At 37.3% G+C, this 25,856-nt stretch overlaps 1 protein-coding gene across 2 annotated transcripts; it reads right to left on the bottom strand.

The window, feature by feature from the left end:
* Nucleotides 1-1,339: 1,339 nt before the first annotated feature.
* LOC110453738 (cyclic AMP-responsive element-binding protein 3-like protein 4) lies at nucleotides 1,340-11,242 on the bottom strand. 2 transcript variants are annotated; one of them, XM_021502845.1, is made up of 7 exons: nucleotides 10,702-11,242; nucleotides 9,130-9,604; nucleotides 8,033-8,163; nucleotides 6,930-7,064; nucleotides 6,366-6,493; nucleotides 5,866-5,947; nucleotides 1,340-5,383 (listed from the first exon to the last, which is right to left on the bottom strand). In XM_021502845.1, the coding sequence occupies exons 1-7, from the start codon at nucleotides 10,801-10,803 to the stop codon at nucleotides 4,991-4,993; spliced, it is 1,446 nt and encodes a 481-aa protein (XP_021358520.1). In that variant the 5' UTR covers nucleotides 10,804-11,242; the 3' UTR covers nucleotides 1,340-4,990. The 2 variants fall into 2 exon arrangements, with proteins under 2 accessions (XP_021358520.1, XP_021358518.1); XM_021502843.1 differs by lacking the exon at nucleotides 10,702-11,242 and adding an exon at nucleotides 9,882-10,379.
* Between the last annotated feature and the right edge of the window lie 14,614 nt (nucleotides 11,243-25,856).

Here is a 25,856-nt window from a genome sequence, read left to right as displayed (position 1 = left end):
GTCACGTGCCCGGCATCCTACCACTAGACTACCCTGCCTCCGGATAACACTACCACTGAACAAATGAAAAGTTAATAGCTTGGGAGGGCCTATACGATCAGCTTGTGTTGGATGTTCCACAATAGGCAAACAAACTTCTTCCTCACCACAACATGAAAGGGAAGAAACAAGCTTTTACTTGTTAAGGCTGTAGAGCATTTTTTTTTATCTCATTTCATATCTAATTTTACTTTTCCAAGGGAGCCACAGTGGCAGAGTGGTTCAGGCATCTGACCATCTAAACCCAAGGTCTATGTGGGGCAGTCACAAGGTACTGGCCGGAGGTAGGTGGTTTTTCTCTGGGTGCTCTGGCTTTCCTCCACCACCAAAACCTGGCATATCCTTAGATTACCATCGCTGTTAATGGGACATAAATCACGCCCATACCAAACCTCCAAGTAGAGAGATGATCAGGTCAAAGAAGCTGTTTTATTTCCTTGTTAACCTTAAAAAGAAAGTTTTTGCCATTTAAAGCATTCACGCTGTCTTCAGGTTAACTTCCCAACAAAGGGTTTAAAACATCAAAGTATGCTGGACTTTTCAGTCTCCATATTAAACACTCGAGGGAGGGTCAACATGTACCAAGTCTCCATGGTTATGTAGCGTCTCCATGTTTATGTAGCGAAACTGGACTTGGTTGATCATTGGCAACTGCGTAGCTCAATTGGTAGAGTGTCCCGAGGGTCCAGTGAATTTGTTTCTCTCCTATTAAAGTGTGACTTACCCTTGTTTCAAGTATGGGATGAATGCTTGGCATGGGGATACCCGAACCCGAGTTGTAAATAGTTGTGTCTTCAGGGGTGAAGACTTAGAAAAAGGAGGGAGGAATGTAGCTGAACTGGACTGGGTCAATCATGGGAGACCAGGGTCCAGTTGTTCAGGTGATGAGCTTAATCATGGTTTAAGGATATTTTTCAACCTCTAATAATTTGGCCAATATACGAGGTAAAAGCTTGTAATTTTGCATGCAGTTTACTTCACTATAATATTTGCTATCTGGAAAGTTTGAACTCTGTTAATAGCGGTGTTTTAAAGATACACAAAAAATAAAATTTGCGCTTATCACTGTTTGAACAACTGGTAGTTAAAATCTTTTAACCTATAATTAAAGAGTAGGATGTGTCTATTTGTCCTCCTGTTGGGCCTAGCCCCCAGAGGGTGCACGGTTATGCTCTACACCAAATCTGGTCAAAATCCATTCAGCCATTCTGGACTAATAGCTTTTAGTGCCACTGACAACAGCATCGGCTCACTTGCCCTTCAAACAGGTGAGCAAAAAATTATCAAGAAAACACAAAAATATATAAATTCAAGATTTATTGTTTAACAACTGGTTTTCTTAAAGAAAAAAAACACAAAATCCTCAAATATCCATTAAACTGATGATACAAAAAAATGATACATAACAATTGTGTGCCTCTATAATATCAAGGAAACATGAAACAGTAGGCAATGTCGGTTCTCTCTCATTTCATTCAACTTCTCATCACATTTTACACTTATGACCACTATATGAAGTCAAAGATTGTGACACCACTTGAGTTTAGATCCACAATTATCATATGATGTGACAAACAGGTACACATTGTCTTGGTGTATGAAGAAGTAATTTGGATGTTTTCACAACCCTGATTTTTTTAAAAAAAATCTAAGTTTTGTTTCGTTTCCCCATATTAAAGGAACAGCTCAAGTTGCAGAAACAGTCAAGATACAGAATAATATTTATATACATGTACATGTACACATGGCAGTAAAATCTACATCAAATATTCTATGAATTGCTCATAGTATTCCATACAAATATACTGTCATTCGGTAGAAAATACACACACACACACAAAATGCAGTAAAACCATGTTATACTGCCAGCATTAATACAATGAGGTGTTATACAGAAGATTCGTGATCAAATGAGGAAGATGTATAAAAATGAATGAATTGTTGAGAAAAAGGAAAAGGGGGCATGAAATACATTGGTGGTAAGCAAGGTGGCAAATGAAACGAGGGACATTCTATCATGGTTTTACTGTAACTTCTGTTCATACATATGTATACATATAACAAACCATTATTATTCATAAATCGTGACTTTCAGTTAATCTACGTCTGTCATAGCAATTCCAGTTAACAGAGTTTGAAATATTAATGTTTGTCCCGTTTTCATATGACGTTTCGATGACGTAAAACCCCGAACAAAACAGTTCAGGTTTATTTTTTCTCCTGTATTTTCTTTTTATCAATATAGCATGTAATAGCTCAAACTGTAACTACATAATGTTAGCTGAAAATTGTGAGTAAATACAGTTTACGTGCTAGGAAGCATGATTGGTACTAGTTAAAGGTGTGCGTGTAAATAAAATACAAGTAAACCTATCTGTACCATCACAAGTTGTGCCCTTCTATGTGGTTTGTCCGATTACCTGGGTAGAAGTAAATTTAACCCTTTCACCACTGTAGACCATAATGGACTCATCCATGTCAATACATGGTCGAGTCTACTAAAGTTACATAGGGGTGAAGGGGTGAAAGGGTGAAAGTACAAATAAAAAAAAAACATCATTACAAAATAAATTCTTCAGGAACTTTTTATAATATGAATATTATTTCAGTACAATGAAATGATGCACCTGATGTGTTAAATCTCTTAACATAAGTATATAATTTCCAAAATATATATTTTTGCTGCAATTTCGAGGAAAGTTCATCAAAGACAATGCAAACACTTTTGAATTGCTTTCCCAATAACATATCAATATGTACAGTTGGATAGAGTAACTACCTGAAACAAAACAGATTCCTGATTGAAAAGATTTTACAAATTTTACAGATACCAAGTTTGAGGGCACAAGAGACTACAGTTCAATTCAATGAGATTATCCCAAGTTTGAGGGCACAATAGACTACAATTCAAGGATCTCATAAGTACTGTGAAATCACTAATTTTTCGAAAAATTTAGGAAGCAATTCTGAGATTATTTTTCATTTAAGCCAGACTCAGGAAGATAAATAACAAAAAATCATGACAGTTCATAAATATCATGCGAGATGGATATGAATTATTTTTTATCACATGATAAAGATTTTTTTATAATTATAATAATTATACTGATACGCTGAAACAGCCTGAGGACAACACCGAATATTGAGAAAAACATGGTTTTCCAGAAGAAAAAAAAATTCTTAAAATTCTGCCATCTTTGCTCTTTATCCAATGTCTCCATTGCGACAGTAGAACAGTGTGTAATGTGAAAGTGTATTGTGTCATTTGATGGTTTGACAAAGGTCATACAATGTATTACATTAATAAATAAACAAACCAAATGACATACTTTACTGAATAACAAGGTGTTCCAGCTTTATCCTTATTAGTATAATTCTGAATATAACTGTTACATGTAGACAGGATCACAGAGACAATGGCAGGGTTTCTTTTGGTCACTAATTATAGCACTATTAATTAGGGTTGTCAATGATGACCTGCTGGTTAACTGGTTACTCGGTCAGAAGACCAATATATAGTAGGACATTAATTTACCCCCATTGGAGCTCCATGTTTGCCTAGCTTATACATACAAATTCACAATCGATGAGACAGAAGTTGGAGTTTTTGACAATAAAAACAGCTCAAAGGCTGAATCAATGGTTAGGATGTTGTTTTTTATCTGAGAGTAAGGATTGACAAAGAGATCATGCGGACCAGCCCATAAAATGCCTAAACTGATTTTAAAAAGGAGCCAGAATGCAAAGTAGTGAAATGGAAAATTTGCTGATAATATACAATGTCATATATTTATTGTTGTTTGAATACCAAACTGACATTACTGGATTTTTTTTCAAGTGACCAGTTACTAAAATTTGACCAGTTTGACAACCCTTCTATTTTCATACCTTAATCAATCAGTAGCCTTTTCATCTGATTCTAGTTTTAAAGTTAAATACCATAAAAGTTTTTATCAATCATGCTATATATGTTATATTAAAAGATTAAGTTCCTCTTGGTTCAGTGAACAGACCTGTTCCAACTACATTAGCTCAAGTTTGAATTATTCCAAAATAACCCATTCACCCTCATTTGAACCCTTCCAATTCAAAGGTTGGATTAGATCATTATACATTTTCAGGGGTGAATGCATTTAGGTATTAAAGGCTCTTTATTTGATTTAGAAACCCTTTGTGGTAACATTTTCTTACTCTATACCAACAAACATGAAAGACATATATATATTTTCCATCATGAAGACAATTTATTTTGCAGCCAAAAAGTAAATCTGAATTGTTTTTCTTTGAGAGCTTCAAGTACATACACTAAGAAAACAAAAGGTCAGAAATCTCTATATAGAAAAATATGTCTCACCAAGGTGTTTGTTCTATTTTCAAACAGTTTGTCCTGTTGTACCAGACCAAAAGGTGTGATGTTATTTTTTGGGTCTCTGAAGTCTAGTCATCCATGTACTGCATTACAACATTCGTCAGTTCACGAGACAGACAGAGGAGGAAGAACCAGTGTTTCTGCATAAACAAAAGGGGCACCCATCGCTGAATTTTCACTACTCGGAGCGACACATTGTGATATTTATGTACATAAATGTCGTAATCAGTTGATAATTCATCATGATAATCATACTGGATAGAATCTTTTGAACTCTTTTAAGACTTGGAGACAAAACATAAACATAGATACTACTTCTAATGTCCAGAGGGCCACGAGAGTTCTTTTTCATCCATCATCAAATATCCTGTAGATTTCTCCATAGAAATCTTGAGTAACGTTCCTGTCTAAGTTCTTACTGGACAGAGAAGCTAAAAATACAAATGAAGTAGGTATAATAAGTTATCATTTAAACTGTCAATTCACACTTCCTATCACAACAGATATTCCACATTCACCATCACAGGGCTAGTCAAGCCTCCCTTTCAAAACACGATTTATCACACTCCCATAGAAATCAACTCAAATTTCCTCTTTCACAGTATGTGATTCTTTAAATTTCAACACTGTGTCATTTTTCTCTTCAACTTGGGTTGCGATTGTCTGTGCAGCACTGTCAGCCATTTTGTCCATAACCTCTTCTGATTGGTCCATTTCAAATTCTACCCGAGTGTGAGCATTTGATGGAATTTTCATAGCTGGCGTCTTGGGTGGTACTTCCCATGGAGGTCCGGGTTTCATTGATACCTTAATACCATAAGGGTCATCAAGGTCGGCCTCACTTTCGTATCCATAGTCGTGCAAGAGACTCCTTGACTTGCCAGCCATAGGTATGTTCTTGGCTTCAAGGCCGTCTCTCTTTCCCAAAGGACTGAAGTTTGGCACAATGATGAAAGCGAAGGATAACACCAACACCTACGAAAGAGAAAAATCATCTCTTTTAGCATGTAAAATATATAGTTTGGCTAATAGGGACATTTCTTACAATGAAAACCCACAAATAAGACCCTTTCAAAACCAATTTAACACAACCACTATTGCAGTATCCACTTTGTACATATCAAATTTTATCATTTAACACTTTAAACATTTCATGAATAAGTGTAAAACTCTATAAAAAACATAAGCCCCGAGTCACTTACACGATTCCAGATATCAAATTCAACCATGTTTTGTGAAAAATGCTCTAGAAGATGATTAGTCTGAGCATACATGAAAATATTAGTTCATATGATATTAATGAAAGATGCCAAAAAAAGGAATCTTCCGAGGAGCTCCCCGTTACTAAGGAACTAACCACAGTTTCCCTGTGTTAACCGTGGAATTTCCCCCGTAAATATCATGAATTAACTTTTAACATTTACACCACTGAATGCATCACATCTAAAATTACTTACCATGATACATGTAGATGTTTGTGGTTTATTTGCCTTGGATAAAATGTATGATTGTAGTTTTTTCAGCTGCTGTGCGAGTGTTCTGAAGTAAAACAAAAAACACAGCATAAAAACTTGTAAATGCATGTTCAAGTACATTTGAACAAATTCGTTAGTGACACTAAATTCAAAGAAAGAATTTAATTATATAATGCAAAATTTATCACTTCATGTAAATCACTCTTGCTGGCACGATGGTTGCATGCAGAGGGTCTTAATGTAGGGCGAGGTATCCCTCACGTCACCAGTACTTGTAAACAAGGAACTCAAAATGACATAAAGTTGTTATTTTTCTCTCTTTGATCTTACAAAACAAAAGTTTTTCTAAGCTTAAGACTCATGCAACAGCAAAATCAATAAAGATATTTAAATAAATTATACTAAACAATCATAATTAACATGAGATTTAATTTACTCAAATTGTTTTTAAAACGAAAACTTTCCAAGACATTCTTACTTACTGGTTCTGATTTTCGAGGCTGGACACCTTAGTTTTTAGCTTTTGATTTTCTGTAGTGGACATTTTTACCCTCTTTTCTAGCCCCTCCACGTATCCCTGTTTCCTCTTTCGGCTTTCTTTGGCCGATACCTGCAATGCAAGAGAATAATTCGTCAGTCTACTTATAACAAGTACTTCAAAATTACCATAATTGATAATGTTGACTTCTGGGTAGGGCAATATATATTGTCCCAAGTCCCTGATTTGAATTGGGAAAAAAAATGAAATTGTCGATCGATTTATTTCATGTTACAGTTCAAATGATTTCACATCTAGCACAGCTATTTCTTCAGGGACTGGATGGAGGACTAATTTATACCCTCACTGAGGCATTTTGTTACAAATACCACAATTTTAAATGACATGAAGATAATGAAAGATCAACTTGTATTTTCATTTTCTACCGTAACCAATCCCATATAGATAAAATTTTAGGTCACTACCTCATCCATTTCTAATCTCATGGCATCCACTATATACAGTAGTGTAGTAATGCCAAGTAATACAGTCATAGGTAGACTCTCACCTTGTTTCTAATTTTCCTGCGGACCGCTTTGAGTACCTTCTCTTCCTCCTTCGTCAGAGGCATATCTGTTGGAAGCTGGACCCCTTCCCTGGCCAGCAAGTCTTTTTCCTCGTCTGTTAGTCGCAGATCTGGAAACTACACAAAGAGTAACTTTCTTTATACATTGTTGTATCTTAAAAGTAGAAATTTTGATCGTTTCACCCCTAGGTAACTTGAGTAGACTCTACCATTCATTGATCTGGATGAGTCTATTATGGTCTAGAGTGGTGAAAGGGTTAATATGATGATCCTCAGTTCATATACCACCTCACTTGACCAAACACACAGGGACCAGTGTATTGAAATCTGTTAAAATTGAACATACTTTGGGACCAATACAGAACAGTCTATATTAATTGGTCCCAGACATCAACAAGGCTGATATCTCCACACAGAAAAAGAGATACAGTTTACATCTTGTTGAAGGTCTAGATGCCTATTTGTCCAATCCTTGAAAACTCATGATAAGGCCATGGAAATGGCTCTTTTTACATTACTTATCAGTGTCTTTCAGAAACTTTGGAGTATATATACATGATAAGTGCTCAACGATTTACATAAAATATGTGATGCAGCCGAAGTTTAAAGTTTAAGGCATACCACGTTCATGGACATCGATAAATCTAATTCTGCAGAGTGGCTAATAATATAACATTATTTTCAATGTTCAAAACTATGGATTTGTGTGATTCGATACAAGGTAAGTGCAGACCTAACTTTTGATATCAGTGTTACATTTTTTTAACCGCTTCACTTTGTTTCCTATAATTTCATTCCAAGTACCTATAGGTACATTTTCAGGTTTTTTTGTTTTATATGCAATATGAAACGTAACATTTATGTACCATATATATTTATAAATAAATCTACTTCCAGTTCCAATTTGGTAAGCTGTGACATCTGGAATCAAAATGGCTAGACCAATATGTCAAGTCTGGGCCTATGACCGGTAAAACACAGGCGCGTATCCCCCCCCCGCCCCCCCAGCTACTATTGACATGTTTTATGCACAGGCTCCCAAGGCTTATCACCGGTAAAATAGGATAGGGTACATGTACTCTTACCTTTCCTGTTTTGGTACTGATGTCCTTCATAGTGAAGGGAAGGCCGTCTGTGAGGTGAGAAGTGACCTTAATGATACGGATAGTATTGGCCACATCTGACCCTTCATCTGAACTGTTCAGCTGATTATCGTCTGCAACAAACAGTTTAAAGGTTCATGTAATTACATACAAATGTACATGTAATAACATACAATTGTACATGTAATTATATACAACTGTACATGTAATTACATACAATTGTACATGTAATTACATACAATTGTACATGTAACCCCCCCCCGTAATTACATACAATTATACATGTAATTACATACAATTGTACATGTAATTATATACAACTGTACATGTAATTACATACAATTGTACATGTAATTACATACAATTGTACATGTAATTACATACAATTGTACATGTATATTCTACATTGTACATCACAAAACTTCTGTAATTTGTTTTCAAAAGGCAACTTCAAATCTTGCATTTGTCAAAGTAGAATAAGGTTTTCAAATAGCTATATATGTGTAAACAGACTCAATAATTTGAAAATCCTCTTCACATGGCATGAAAAAAATTGACTGTTTCTATAAATGTACATATTCCTTCCAAATAGTTCTATTCTATTAAAGTGACATGTTTGTGTAGAAATTACAAAATAAAAACTAATGTTAAAAATCCGGTTTGCATGCCACAAAGCAACTCCATCTAATATCTATGTAGGTGAAATATTTGTTCACCATTACTTCTTTCAAGTTAATGTAAATTAAATCCACTAGAATGAAAATATCTGTGGTGTATGAACATTGTGCACTAATGGAGGCATAAAAGTCATAAGTGCAGCATCAATGTTAAAATTCAGAGAGAGAAAATGAAATAAGTTTGTTATAAAATAACTTTGTGAGCTAGGTATGGCTTACTGAGCAATATGGAAGCGGAAAGTATTTGCACTGTAGATATATATATGCATCAATTCACTTATCCAATTTGAACCTCATTCTGAATAACGTGAAGCTCACAATAGGTAAATTTCCACTTTAGTGTGTGTGTGTGTGTGTGTGTGTGTGTGGGGGGGGGGGGGCATGAAGTCTTGCAGTACTTACCTAAACTGATAGTTACTGCTGCGCTGTCTTTTGTCTGTGAACTACGATTCATACAGGTTAAAAAATCTTCTTCACTGAGGAGGTCAGATGTATTTAAACCATCAACACCTTCCATGTCAAAGTCTTTCATGTTAAAGTCCTCCAGTGCAAGAGGACTGTGTTCTGATAATTTATCCATGTAGTCTACTGTTGAAATATTTGTTGACGAGTCTGATAAATAATACTCTTTCGGACTATTCTGTAATTGTTCATCGCCAAAGCTTTGTGGCGAGTACGCGCTGGATTCTAATGACACGCCACTGTCACTATTTGTTGGGGATCGCTGGGCAAAATAGTCATGGTCTGTATGGGTGGTAAATGTTTTCTGTTGAGGTTGGTCAATATCTATATCAGTGTCCAAGTCTCCCAGGTTTGCTTCCTTAAGGACACTTTCCAGCAGGTCACCATCTCCCTCCGAGAAAAGTCCAAGATCAGACTGTAAACAAAAATGTCAACATTTCTAAATGTGTTTTCTCCACAAATTACAATGCACTATTCTTGAATAGATAAAATCGGTACGCATATATTTAAATTTCTCACATGTTCACTTAGTAATGTTAGAAAGCTCCAACTAGATTTGAATATTGAATAAGCTATGACATGTAATGAGGTATTAGCTTCCTCTGAATAATATCAAAGTTACAAAATTGTACATGTCCAGGCGAAATAGAATTTAAATCAAATTTAATTTGTAATATAAAATCAATCAGTACCAGGACATTGTGAGTGAACAAGTTCCAGTCATCAGCTTTCATAGAAGAATTTGACATTTCACTGTCCGAATCAGACACATTGGAGTCGTAAAAACTCAATGAATCGTTCTCATCCCCACTGAGTTTTTGAGATATCATAAAATCATCAGTCGGGCAATAGTTATCCAGAATACAACTTTCCAATGCCATAATTGAAAATTAATTTTATGTTATCTTTTATGATGAAGTAGCACTTCTGTTCAGATTTACACAAATTTTTTTTCTCTCATTAAAGCAGTTATGTACACAAATTAAAGATCCATGGCAGTGCATACACAGCTAGTATGTTTTAGAAATTTAAATGAAAAGCTCCAATTCGGAGCCCCTGAAGTAAAGGCTGTGTGTGGTAATTCCTATGATCACGGAATTAAATTGCTATCTAAGTCTGTGCTATGATTGATACATTTCCTGAATGATGATGTGTAACAAATCCATTGACTCGGGCATGATGAAATGTCACTGTGCGAGTCCCTGACTACACATTATCCTTACAGGCATGAGTCATGACCATAACTGATTCACAATGAAATATAAACACTTTGTAGAATAAATCCATCTACTACAGCTGGTGTCAAACATTGTGACAAAATAGTAATGCTAGATGCTCCATTCGTGCAAAATATACCTTAGCAGCAGCTGGTTTGCATTGATTTATGAAAATGGTAGCTTTTACAGCCAGAGGGAAGTGATTTTTTTTATTAATTTGATATGGACTTCTATTGGAAATACTAGTAATCTAAAGCCATTAAATACTGACATGAAGCGGTCAAATCAAACTTACGAAATCGACTGTTTGTATCCCTTGAACTTCGGATTTCAACAGTCCATCACTGTCATTAAAAAGCAAGTCCAAAACTTGATCTGGGTCAGATCTGACCGCCATCTTTCTTGTTTACGGTGTTATTGTAATACGTAAATGCTGTACATACAATTTCGCCGTCGTGGATAATCTATCGTCACATGAGAACACGTCACCGATCAAAACAGAAACTTCATTCGTCAAAATCTCCACGTGTATCGGTGTATATAAAGCACTGCCAGTCCTCTTGTGCAATACGTATGCATTTAGCCTATCGACCAGGAAATACAACGCTGTTTACGTCGGTTGCCAATGTACTTTAGGAAAACATTTGCAAAACAACAAGTTTTAAACGTTTAAATATTATCAAAATATGTCCAGTGGTGCCGTAACAAATGTGTCATGTATGTAAAATCAATGTCAAAGTTTCAACGTTCCCCTCTTTACCATCGTTGGCCGATTTCGTCGAGGAATTTGTTCTAAATTTAGCGTCGGTGTCATCATCCAAGACACACCGCCTATGACGTGGAGGCGGAAGTAAACAATGGACTTTCGGAATATTGATTTTATATTTTAAAGACACCAAAACACTCAAGATGTTCCGAAATGAAATGTAACCCTCTAACCAAACGTTTTTGTTTTCATCTTACACCTACGTCCCCTCCCTCCCTTCCCCGCCTTTGTTTTTCATATTGTAAAAATTATAAACGTTCAAGATACGTACCTTTCTTATCGATCTTTTATACATATTCTCATGTTTTTATGGGACACTACTTATTATTGCGGGAAAATATGAAGTTATCCCCTGGACTCATTTCAGTAAATTTAGACATGTTCAGCTTCAATTTGTAAATTTTTTTAATGAAATAATCATAGAAAGATCTACCATTCTAAATATAAAACTGGCAAACATACATTTTTAATATGTGACTCACTTGGTGTCTTTTATTTTTGATAATGTATGTATTTCATCCGCAATGTGATCACTGTACCGTATCTTCATGGTTTACCGTAAGATTACATGTGAATATTTTAGGAATAAAATTATATTCTCAACACCATAAGAACATATTATTAGGGACTATTCCGTATGCAGATTACAGGGCGGGACTGTACAGAGTGGCGATTGCAGGACTGGACTTTACAGTTTACAAGACAATTACAGGACGGGACTGTACATGTATATTGTGACGATCACAAGACGGGATTGTATAGTATGGCGATAACAAGACGGGACTGTACTGTCTCATAATTTGCGTACTTTGTAAGCTAACTCTCCACTTTATCAATTTAAATTTGTATACAAATCGCTTGTACATGTACTATATGATGTAATTGTTTGATATTCAACCTATGAGTCGGATGGCTCTTGAAAATAAAGATTAAAGAATAAAAAATGTGTGACGACTACAGGACGGGACTGTACAGTGTGACGATTACAGGTCCATACTGTACAGTGTGACGATTACAGGTCCATACTGTACAGTGTGACGATTACAGGACGGTACTGTACAGTGACAGTGTGACTATTACATGACGGGCCTCACCTGTACAGTGTGACGATTACAGGACCATACTGTACAGTGTGACGATTACAGGACGGGACTGTACAGTGTCAGTGTGACGATTACATGACGGGACTGTAGGGGCCTACAGTATGACGATTACATGACGGGATTGTATAGTGTGACAATTACATGACGGGCTTCACCTGTACAGTGTGAGGATTACAGGACGGGGCTGTACAGTGTCAGTGTAACGATTACATGACGGGACTGTACAGCGTGACGGTTACAGGACAGGGCTGTACAGTGTCAATGTGACGATTACATGACGGGCCTCACCTGTACAGTGTGACGATTACAGGACCATACTGTATAGTGTGACGATTACAGGACGGGACTGTACAGTGTCAGTGTGACGATTACATGACGGGACTGTAGGGGCCTACAGTATGACGATTACATGACGGGACTGTATAGTGTGACAATTACATGACGGGCCTCACCTGTACAGTGTGAGGATTACAGATCGGGGCTGTACAGTGTCAGTGTAACGATTACATGACGGGACTGTACAGTGTGACGGTAACAGGACAGGGCTGTACAGTGTCAGTGTGACGATTACATGACGGGATTGTATATTGTGACGATTACAGGAGGGAACTATATACAGTAAGACAATTACAGGACGGGACTGTATACAGTGTGACGATTACAGGACGGAAATATACAGTAAAACAATTACAGGACGGGACTGTACAGTGGCGATTACAGGACGGAACTATACAGTAAGACAATTACAGGACGTGACTGTACAGTGTGACGATTACAGGACGGGACTGTATAGTGTGACGATTACAGGGCGGAACTATACAGTAAGACAATTACAGGACGGGACTGTACAGGGTGACGATTACAGCTAGGACGGAACTATACAGTAAGACAATTACAGGACGGGATTGTTCAGTGTGACGATTACAGGACGGAACAATACAGTAAGACAATTACAGGACGGGACTGTACAGTGTGATGATTACAGGACGGAACTATACAGTAAGACAATTACAGGACGTGACTGAACTGTGTGACGATTAAAGGACGGGACTGTATAGTGTGACGATTACAGGACGGAACTATACATTAAGACAATTACAGGACGTGACTGTACAATGTGACGATTACAGGACGCAACTATACAGTAAGACAATTACAGGACGGGATTGTACAGTGTGTCGATTACAGGACGGAACTATACAGAAAGACAATTACAGGACGGGACTGTACAGTTGCGATTACAGGGCGGAACTATACAGATAGACAATTACAGGACGGGACTGTACAGTTGCGATTACAGGCCGGAACTATACAGTAAGACAATTATAGGACGGGATTGTACAGTGTGACGATTACAGGATGGGACTGTATAGTGTGACGATTACAGGGCGGAACTATACAGTTAGACAATTACAGGACGGGACTGTACAGTTGCGATTACAGGGCGGAACTATACAGTTAGACAATTACAGGACGGGACTGTACAGTTGCGATTACAGGACGGAACTATACAGTAAAACAATTACAGGATGTAACTGTACAGTGTGACGATTACAGGACGGGACTGTATAGTGTGACGATTACAGGGCGGAACTATACAGTAAGACAATTACAGGACGGGACTGTACAGTGTGACGATTACAGCTAGGACGGAACTATACAGTAAGACAATTATAGGACGGGATTGTACAGTGTGACGATTACAGGACGGAACAATACAGTAAGACAATTACAGGACGGAACTGTACAGTGTGATGATTACAGGACGGAACTATACAGTAAGATAATAACATGACGGGACTGTACTGTGTGACGATTAAAGGACGGGACTGTACAGTGTGACGATTACAGGACGGAACTATACACGGAACTATACAGTTAGACAATTACAGCAGTGTGACGATTACAGGACGGGACTGTATAGTGTGACGATTACAGGACGGAACAATACAGTAAGACAATTACAGGACGGGACTGTACAGTATGACGATTACAGCTAGGACGGAACTATACAGTAAGACAATTACATGACGTGACGGTACTGTGTGACGATTAAAGGACGGGACTGTACAGTGTGACGAGTACAGGACGGAACTATACAGTAAGACAATTACAGGACGGGACTGTACCGTGTGACGATTACAGCTAGGACGGAACTATACAGTAAGACATTTACAGGACGGGATTGTACAATGTGACGATTACAGGACGCAACTATACAGTAAGACAATTACAGGACGGGACTGTACAGTGTGGTGATTACAGGACGGAACTATACAGTAAGACAATTACAGGACGGGACTGTACAGTGGAGATTACAGGACGGAACTATACAGTAAGACAATTACAGGACGTGACTGTACTGTGTGACGATTAAAGGACGGGACTGTATAGTGTGACGATTACAGGACGTGACTATACAGTAAGACAATTACAGGACGGGACTGTACAGTGTGACAATTACAGGACTAGACTCAATGACATATGTAGTCCTGATTAAAGAAAGAGGTGTATGCTATCATAATGCATGCATGGATATTTATGTTGGAAAATTTCAAATTAACTTTTTCAACAATAATACTTCCAAAAGGTCTTGGCAAGACGTTGGTGCGAGATACTTGTATGTTCTGTAAGTACTCAATAGGCGAAGTGTCTCTTGGTGGCATATTTTTCGGTCCATTTGCAATACCCTGTGTTAATATACCTTATGGTCTAAAGAATGTTTGAAGAACTCTTATCCATGGGTGTTGTATGTCAGCCATTCTCATGATGAAGTCTCGTTACCTCATAGACAATGAGGTCAGAATCCCTTTCTTTTGAGGAATTTTTTTTGAGAGAAATCACTTGAAAGAACTATCCCCACCCACTTACAATAATATCAATGCAATAGTTAGTCAGAAATCTCGCATGCGAGTCTGTAAAGCACCAATCTGTCACTTATTTTTTTAATGGAGTACACAGATTTGACGGCGGGAAGACTTGTGTGGTCATACTGCTATCTGATTGGTCGATGGATTCCGCACTATAACTTAGTCACATATGACAGTATTCTGACGAGACTTGGTCAATATTTACACTTTGTCTCATAGCGAAATATGCCGGTAATTAATGAACAACAGAAATATCTTTGGGTTTAATGGTGTTAGATGAATCGATTATTGGCAAAACAGGTCAATTTCAATTTCTATTTTCATGCATGGTTTGAAATATACCGTAAAAACTCGTGTAATTTGCGCAGGTACGTTTTTGGGCTGAAAATACCGAAAAAATACCGGAAAAATGACTTCCGACACGAATCTTTGACACATATATCTACTTTCTCATATCATTTATTAATTAAATGTGTTATTTGTTTAAAAAAAATAATTACTTAAGATCTTTATACAGATGCAACATCAGACCAAACACGTGCGCGTGTCGGCACACACCAACGACACAACCAATAAGACAATTCCTATAAAAAAAAACTCTGTTTACTTCCTCCATTCACTACTTTTCAGAAATAGTTCTCAACTTGAATGAGTAAAACAGTACAAGTGTTGTTTCTTCTCATATTTCCATATCATCATACATTTAAAGACAATAATGCATCACAAGGTTTTTTTCTAAAAAAAGTATATGATATTGGCATTTGACGAACGCATATTGTTTATAGTGTCACCATAGTTGCAACAGTGTTAAGAATGAGAGAAATGCATCTGTATAGAGAGTAACGTCACTGTACCCAAAACGGGAGACTTTTTAGATAAATATCAACGAACTTTATACCATACTAACATGCAATTTCAAAAATGTTTGTTCATTTTTCCTAAATAGATACCATCCACTTTTCATTTTTATTACAAGTTGGTATTTCCGGCGCGTGGTTTTATAAATAGAAACGCGAAATACTACTATCAGGGTTAATTACGTTGGCCCTTGAACAAGTGTTTGTGTGTGTTGGTAGTTATTCTTATTTCTAAATTATCCACCCAACGATAATCAGCAGCCAATAAAGGTTATATACAGTTAAGTTGTCATAACAGTATCATCAAGTGAAAACTGCAAACATGAAAGTTCCTCTTTGCATTGCATGGCAGTTTCTTGGCCCGTTTTCCCACAAGTGTCCCGTTTTGGGTACTGTCCCGTGTTCGATACAGTGATGTTATACAAGAAACTTGTCAGTGTATTAAAGATATTGACAGAGTAAGTGGTTTGCATGCTTACCAGGTCAAAGGAAAAGAATGAAGGTGAAGTTGAAAGTCAAAGGTCTACAAGAACAATCACCTAAGTGAAATTATGAATGAAATCTAACGGTTTTCAAATAAACAAGAGTCCCAATTCACCTGGTATACATTTCAAACCATTAGGTTATGAAGAATTCGTTTCAAAAATTTTCCTAAGCATTTGACCTCTGTAAATTTGAAAATGGTTCAAGGTCATTTATTTGAACAAACTTGGTAACCCTTCAACCCAGCATGCTACTGGCCAAAGATGAGAAGAAATAGTTTGGAGATTTTTTAAACATTTGAACCCAGTGATCTTGAAAATGGATCATGGTGATTAAATTGCACAAACTTGATAGCCACTCATCCCTGCATACTACTCGCTGAATATCATCACCCTGGAGGCGAAGGAGTTGTTTGAATATTTGTTATCATTTGATTCTAGTGGCCTTGAAAGTGAGTAAATTGGGTTCATCTGAACAAAGGACCTGTTACAGGAACAAAAGAAGTTTGCCCACAAAGCAATTTAACCATAACTGGGTTATATTTGCAGCTCCCTAAGACACGACCAATGATATTTTTTTTAATTAAAAAGGTTCCCGGACCAATCTGATTAAAAGCATATGTTACATGGCTTCGTTAACTTCGTACTACGCCTGAAGGAGCCATGTAACAGATGATTTTAATCAGATTGGTCCCCGGACCTTTGATATGACCTATTTAGTGCCGCCCTCTAAAGATGTACGACAGGGTTCACCTTTTTGTCCAAATTTTTACGCTATCAAATATTTTTTATTGTTTAAAGTAGGATCTGCTGCAAATTATGAACTCAAATATGTAACAAAACATTGCATAACAAAAAAGTTCTACAATCTTAAACTCTAAAAATGTTGAAATATAGACTCCACTCCTAAATTCACATCAAAAATCAAATTTTTTAGTGATTCACTACAAAATTAAAGACCTCACAGGGGCCTTGGCACCCACCATCGTACAATAGTCATTAGATTTATGTAAGTTTGATCTTTTCTCTTCTTTTATCCATTAGATTGATAGTCTTGTCAAAAGGAAATGCATTGTGTGGTAACTTTTGATTAAAATTTCATATGGCTGGGTTTGACAGTGTCCTTTCTAAGTTAAGCCTGCTATTACCTAAAATAGTTAAGTGTAAAAATATATTTATATTTAACAAACGAGAGTTACCTTTCCTGGCAGCCATATTTTCCTCTTGATCAAACTTCTAATTGAAGCACAAAACAAATATACAAACTAGCGAACAGGAAGAACTGTCTTATACAAGGAAAATCTTCATATGGCATTTGGGAAATCTGTCAAGTACTTCTTGAGAAAAATGATAACAAACTTAAGCTGTCAAACTAGCGAACAGGAAGAACTGTCTTATACAAGGAAAATCTTCATATGGCATTTCAGAGATCTGTCAAGTACTTCTTGAGAAAACTTGAACTGTCAAAATCCAAGATGGCAGCCATCGTGTTTTTTTTATTAGCTTCAAAAGGAAACATGCACAACAAATGACCAATGGCACTCTATCCATGTTATTTATGTGAAATAATACTTATTGGGCTATAGCTGTAATAGAAATAAAATGTAAAAATGTAAGATCGCAACCAGTGAAGTGTTGATTGTTTGTATCACATACCTATGTAATCTTACAGTAGTAATACAACAATTTTCTGTTGATGTTTTCTGTCGGTTTGTATCACACATGTGTAATACAAGATGTTGTATCATCATACTAAATAGCCGGAACTGTTATTTATGGGAATCCTCTTGTCATGGCGAACTGAAAAGTTCCGGGTATTTGCAAAAAATATCAAAGTTTATAAAATCTTTGTATCGTTCTCTACCAAATACGGAAGGAATGTGATAACAGCAAGACCACACACTTGTGTTGTCTTCCATATTTATTTTATGATTATTAATTTAAAGACCACAGGGAACCTGCATATGAAATTTCAGAACAGTCTATCAGATAGTATCAATAACATTTTGAGCAATTGCTGTTAAACCCAATTCATAAGGACATGTGGTATCTTAGATGTGACAAGCTTCGCACATGGATCTAAGAATGTCTTACAGCTATTTTTGGACCTGACCTGAGATATTCAGATTAGTTTTACACGTTTAATGGGTTTATATCAAGTTTTGGTAATAACACCACCCCATAAGAGTATATGCCATCGTTGGGATTGAATTTGTTAACTAAAACAAACTGAAAATCTCAGTTTAGGTCCAAACATATAGCTGTAACGAATTCTCAGGTCCCTGTGCATTTGCACCCGTAAGTGTAACCGATTACAATAGTGCATTGGGTTACAATACTGTCATGCTACACTTATAACTCCTGCCTTTGAAGTATTTCCTCCTGAAAGTAAACAAACACTACCCTAAAGCAGAGACGTATCAAGCCAGCAGTATAATAAACGTTTCTGCCCGAGGTGCCATTTCCCAAAGGGCCGGTTTCCAAAACGGCCCCTTCTCTGATTCAAATTTCCTGTTGGTGGTGCATTGCCCATGCCGTTGTGGTCACAAATCTATAAAGTATAAAGATTTAGGTCACTTGGTTTGTTTTTTATGGCTCCTCAAAGTTGTACCTTTCAGAAGCTGTCTAAGTGTTGATAAAATGTGCATGTTATGTAAAATATTAATGAAAATCTAATCAAATGATGGTCACCGTAAAGAATACATTCATGGCATGATTGTGACAAAAAATCATGTTTCCATCGCGCCATTTGGCTGTTTTATGGAAGAAACAATCTCAAAAATGCCATTTTCGATGATAACATTTTAGACACAAAAACTGTGTTTTTTAGAGAATACACCCTTTTATGGGCGTTGGATGCAAACCAATTTTTATCCTATTAAACAGTACGTAATATGCTATTGATGAGAGGAAAAATCATCAAAATGTAAGTGGTGGAACATTTTCAAATGTTGGGTTGAATTAGCCTATGGTTGAATTGCCGATTTTCGACTTTCTTTAGATAATTAACAAAAAAACGAGAGTATTTGCTCGGTATGTTGAGAATATGTACACAGATATGAAAAAAAGTGAGAGAAACACTTTTTCATAAAAAAAATCCAAGATGGCTACTTCACAAGTCCCCGTGGTTGAAGACATTGGCTGACAAATAGACAGAACAACAAACAAAACGTGTTCCTTATGATTTTGGTTGGTTTTCGCATTTACGGGAGTGTTCATAGCTACGGGCGATTGTATAATACCTATATTTATAAGTTTGGTTAGTCACATGGTAACGGGGATCTTTCATATCGAGCCCCAAACATACTTTCGACATATGCACTCCGTTGCCGCATGGAAAACTATTTCAAGTTTTGTCGGAATTTCTTTACCTGTGGTTGTAATGGTCGAGGGTTTTCCAGCGTCCTGTAATACCCAAGGTAGTACAAGATACTGGAGATGTGCGCACACATTCCCATCGTTCTCTCTCCAACTGGGCACTGGCAGTAGTAGTCCTTTATTGGGGCCTCAACATCGGGTGAAACGGTGAACCGTATCCAAACGTTATATTTCGTTTGGCTTTTGTGTCGAGAATGTATTTGACATCGGAGAAGGTCTGGGGAGTGCTGGTAAAGCCACACCTCATAGTCTCCGTCATCACTTAAATGTTCGGCGATGTAACCAGGAGCCAGAGATATCTGATACGTTCCACACGTAATGGTTCTCAAGTAATCAAGATCGAGACGGGGAAACAGTACGGAAGATGCATCCATCTTGACAAACTCGGACCTTGCCCGTCTAGATAGATCCGGATCTGTCTTGACTCTCTGAGCTAAACCATTCGGTGTTGTCAAACGGTCCTTCATACGTTCAGCCATTAGCCTATCTTTGGCATCTCTCTCTGGAGATCTCTGGTAGATCGGTCCTCTAATACCATTCAGACAGGCTGTGACGGTTCGAAGCAAAGCCTCGATGACATTGATAAAGCTGTTAGACACCAATTGCGTTCGGAAGAACGTCCAGTGTTTCAGACGACCATGATAGGATTCCACAATCCACCTCGATTTGGTGATAGTTCTGTCAAGATTTGCTTGGACGTCAGAATGTTGACTTTGACCGGGTTTCAGGTATGACGGCATGCTAGCATTGAGGCCAGAGGCTTCGAGAACTGGTAGGACATCTCTAAAACCTCGGTCAACGACAACGTTGTCGTCTGGTTGTAGCCAAGTAACTAGCTTGTCCATGACTTTTTTTGTAATTGTAGCATCATTTTCGCTGCCAGTGAATGGTCCTACTGTGTCCAGAATGTAGCCATCTGGTAAGGCGATGCTCATGAATTTGAGATAGTTTCTCTTCTTCTGGCCACAGTAGGACATTCTCTGGAGCTTGTGGTCGGAGCTTTTCTGGATATAAATATAGGTGCCATCTAATATGGCAGTGGCTTTATCTCCAAAAAATGCTTCTGAAAAGACAGTATTGTGCCCGAGCAACTGTTCTCTTGTCAAGTGATCCGGACCTAGAAATTGTGGGACTATCGATGTGTCTAATGCCTGTACTATGGAGTGGAAAGTTTTGGACACACTTGACTTGGAAATTCCAAAAAGAGAAGAACACTGACTCCAGGAAATGTCGGTTTTCAGTTTTACCCAGAACAGTAATAGAGCATCGTGTGTAGTCTTGGTATATATACCAGATGAAAGATATGGGGAACAGTGCGAGTGGATTTCGAGGAACTGATCTTTGGACCAACCTGTCCAGGCCATGCATGCCGAGTCATCAAGAGAAGAAAAGCTTATTGTAAACGCAGACTGGTTCTGTGAAAGGACGTGCGACACCTCTAGGAGGTCATTAATGATTTCGGACGATTTTGATGGTAACTGAGATTCCAAGGAACCTCTACCATCAAGGACAACCTCTGTAGACGGATCTAAGTCGTTACCAATAAGGTGAATGGAGCAGACGCGGGATGAGGTGGGACACCACAGTTTGTGTGAATAGATCAGGTGATGTCTTGCACGTTTTGGTAAGACTGATGATTTTGTTCCATTTCTTGCAAAGGTAACAAGACAGAGACAGCATTTTTTGTGTGAAGATGATCCATTCAAAAGATCATGAAGGGTCAGCAACGGCAGGATATGGGACGGGGAGTCGTCTTCTTCCTCTATTTCCTGGTTCTGCTCGGGTTCAGGTTCAGGCTGATTTTTGTTCCGAAGATACTTCATGTAGCACTTCTGGCAAATAAGTGCTTGTTCCTTTGCTGACATCAATCCTTGTTGCACCAGCGTATCTAGGAGCCATTTATATTGTGGACTATTTACATTGCGTGCACTTCTGTTCTTATTGCCACTACGTTTCTTGAAGTATACTTGACACCCTTCTCCAACACATTTACCCTCCATCTTGAAACAATAACGATTGGTTTATGAAGCGTCGATAAAGTAACAAAATAGCAAGCCACCGATGATTGCTGTAAACAGCTAATACTTAGTAGTTTGGTACAATTATGCGAAAATGTGTGATAAATAACGAACAACTAATTACACAAAATAACAAGACAATATAATAAATCACATTCAATACCTCCAAGAAGCGCAGAATTGATTGATTACTTAGAACAAAATAAAGTATTTCATATGGATAATCTATCTATTCGATGTGGCGTGGTCGGCAGGCACAAAGAAAGTGAGACAAGTCAGGGTCCCAACCCTGACAGAGCCACAACGCTTTGGAGATGGGACAATAAAACAAGGAAAGTGAGACAAGAATAGCTAGCGTCGAGTCAATGATTCCGTAAACGTATAGACAAAGACAAGAAGATACGGATAAATGTACAAGGCCACACGATCAGAAAATTCAGAAGAGGACAACTTGAGATAGAACAGTATTCATGTATCAGGGTGTCCTCAGTGTAAATCTTTATATCGATACTGTTTATTTAGTCGTTACACATCATAAAACTGTCATGAAAATATCCGCTCTGATATTCAATATAAAAGTTTGTATATAATAAGCTATATAATAGGGTTTCAGACAAGGTTGTTACTCATTTCCCCTTTTCTTTCAATTTACAACCACATTCAGGCGGCGATATGAGAACGTTCCACCACATGGAATTAGCTGATTTTTGGTACACATATGAAACAAGTAAAGCTCTATCCGATTTTCTGATGGAAATTTGCATCCAAAACTATATAACGGGAGAAAATTGCAATTTTATGGCATTTTTCTTCATAATTGTGTCTCTGCAAGTGCATTTTCATCCGAGAAAATTTTTTTTTATGTTTTATGAATAAACACGATGTTTTGGAAATATTTATCAAAAGAAATTTATACTATGTTGCGAATTACAATTTCGAGATAACCTTCTTTTATTTACGAACTTATGTCTTTGATGCTCAAATTGACAACTTTATAAAAATACATTTTCACTGTAATTATGAAATTTGGGTGTCGGAAAGGTGTAAAATTATTCTTCGGAAAAGAAAAAAACAGTAGTTGAGCTAGATAAAAAATTATACGGGGGCAGGTTCCTATGGAGAATTAACATTACTGGAAACAGGCCCTTTAAAGTAAAGTAAACTTAACCCCCTCCCCAAAAGGGAAAGGATGACCTGGGGTAATGAAATTAACTAATTGATAAGCAGCGAAGTACTATATATTCCATCCATAAAGAGGAAACTTTCAATTCCGTGACTTTGAGGATATTTCAAATATTTGTTGATATAAAAATCAATGCCTGCTACAGAAATGTTTAAGACTAGCACATTAACCCTGTTTACACTCAAGTAGTTATAACTAAATAAAAATACACGTATACCCAGCAACATCAACACAACTATACCACACGTACTTGTTGTGTTAACCTCTGGTTAATTACCATAATACATGTTATTGATATAGCAGAGCTAGACTGGGTCAATCGCCAGCAACCCATCCTCGATATCCAGGGGTTACGCTCACTTTACCCCTGGAATATATATATGTCATAGCAAAATTGAAGGCTCAGTGTGCAACACCTTGTGAATGAGACGAGAAGACTCGTTTGGTCCTTTAATGCACATCAAAAGAATCGTGCGGTCGCATAATGGTAAAAAAATGACAAGCTTTGAAGTCGGGCGTCGCTCTTTTGTAATCTTCAAAGGACAAGTACAAGACTAGTGATTTGTCAGGTTTGTTTTACCTGACACCAATCCAGGGGTGTAGAGAGCGAAAGTGAGCTTAACCCCTGGATATCGAGGATGGCTGCAGAGTTTTCCTTTCCTGTAACGTTGATAACAAGACAATATCATTAATATAAGAAGCACATGCTTATCTCCTGTTTACAGAGAAAGTAGTCACTCAAGATTCAAGTGGAACATTCATGGTTTTCTGAAGTGTGTAAACGATACTCAATGAAGAAGTTGACATAACTTAAAATCATTTGAGCGCAATTTCCCAATTTGAGTTTTCCATGTAAGGTCAACATGAATGGTCATTTCAATCTGATTGTTCATTTAAAATTATTTCACAATTAAAAAATCAAAATACTGAAAGTACTCCAGACACATGCTTTCTTGATGTTGCAATATCTAGGAAAAACGAACGCAGTACAGTCAGCTGAGATGCAGTATAAACACCTTTCAATTTGCTGAAACTGATGTGAGCGGATATTCACTCTTATCTTATGTCTGTGTTGGCAATAGTCTAAAATTTATTTTTCCCTCCGAGGACCAACCACAAGTACTGCTTCAAGAAGCTTTTGGCTCTACTTCTGCCATTAACAAACAGTAGACTTCCGAATGCATAATTATATGACTAGCAATATCCACTTAGTGCCTATTGGTAGAGGGTGAAACATATATTTCCTACAGACCAGCAGCAGTGCACATGTGTCACAAATGTCTTTAGGTCAACTAGGGTTTTGCCATGGGTCATATGTCAGTATACACTTCTTCGTATGATTATGTTAATGGTAACAGCATGAAACTTAAATCAATTCCTATATCCCCCCTCCGGGACCGGCGGGGAACTAACTAACATTGCGGCATAAAATAACAATCACACTGTAAATAAATCTTGTAATACATGAATCACATCAAACATCAGTGATCAGTTTTAACGCAAAAATTAGAGTAGGCTTGTGAAAGTTATTAAGAGTTAATATTTTGTTCTGACATTCAAACTAGTGTTTTCTTCCGTATGTAAACTAGGGGTATAGCATGGGATCCATTCTACAATTAGCCAGTCAAGTGTTTTGTGTGCTATCGTGAAATGTGCTGATGAGGCAACAGTTTATCACAAACCCCAGAATTTTCCAAGTTGTGGGTCAATTAAGCTAAACCATTGCTTGCTAATTTTACATCATTTGAAATGTACTAGACTTGCCAGGTAAAGTTCCATAGACAGTTACATGCTGTGTTATCATATTATATACAGATTTTCAAGTCTGTAGTGGTTTAATACTGCTCTGTAAGTTACACAAGAGTATGTTCATGGGACTACACTGGCGTGTTGCGTGTATGTGTATTCATAAAAGTATTTAATAGACACACAGTTATGCCAGTGGTCTTGGGCAGTTAAGACCAGGGTGGGGGCTCTCCTCAGCAAATACATCTCACAGAAATGTTTAGAAGTCCCCCCTCCTTCATAACTGTCCTCATTTAGATATGTCTTCAAATAGGTGGCAAATTTCAACTTTAACAAATTACATATTTGGATTTTAATATTGATTGTAACCTAAAATATAGTATATATAGTTCTGATTCCAGGACATCCAATACGAGGCTCGACATCCATAGAGGGGGCCCCATGGACTGTTGCATCAAAATATCAAAATGCAACAGCCAATGAGGAAAGTGACTAGGTGGTGAGGATATGTGAGGGAGCTATGGCCTCAACTAGAAGGGAGGTCTCCCTCAAGGAAAGTTTTGAGGTTTTTTTGAGAGATCATATATCCCCAGTGTATCTAAAACAATTATATGGGATAAAATGACTTTCTTCGACATATGGGCCATATTGGGCCACAACTGCCTTACTAAAGCTCAATCTGAATTATTAGAAAATCTTCAATTAGAAGCAGCACGCATAGTCACTGGCGGCACTAGACTCACAAGTAGAATTAAACTGTATACTGAAACAGGTTGGCTTCCCCTCGAGGAAAGACGTAAACAGCACAAGCTTATTCTTTTCCACAAAATGGTTCATGGTCTGGCTCCTCAATATCTTCTAGATATTCTACCTCAGCGTAACCGTAATTACCACAACCATGATACTCGCACGGGAAATAATTTTCGTCCACTAGTTAGTCATACGAGTCTCTATAATAAATCTTTTTTGCCATCTGTCATCAGTATCTGGAACTCCTTGCCTGACTATGTCAAGAACGACCCTTCAATCTATAAACTTAAAACCTAT

Source organism: Mizuhopecten yessoensis, unplaced genomic scaffold (assembly GCF_002113885.1).
Source record: "Mizuhopecten yessoensis strain PY_sf001 unplaced genomic scaffold, ASM211388v2 scaffold7493, whole genome shotgun sequence".
NCBI lineage: Eukaryota > Metazoa > Mollusca > Bivalvia > Pectinida > Pectinidae > Mizuhopecten > Mizuhopecten yessoensis.
This window is presented reverse-complemented; position numbering and strand designations above follow the sequence as displayed.

Bases quoted from the DNA above. Each gene is read 5' to 3' on its own strand.
- LOC110453738 (XM_021502843.1), bottom strand. From the start codon at position 10,070: ATGGCATTGGAAAGTTGTATTCTGGATAACTATTGCCCGACTGATGAT. The intron at 9,605-9,881 runs GTACTGATTGAT...TTTTGTTTACAG, and splicing joins TGTTCACTCACAATGTCCTG to TCTGATCTTGGACTTTTCTC. The intron at 5,384-5,865 runs GTAAGTAATTTT...TCTCTTTCGTAG, and splicing joins AAACATCTACATGTATCATG to GTGTTGGTGTTATCCTTCGC.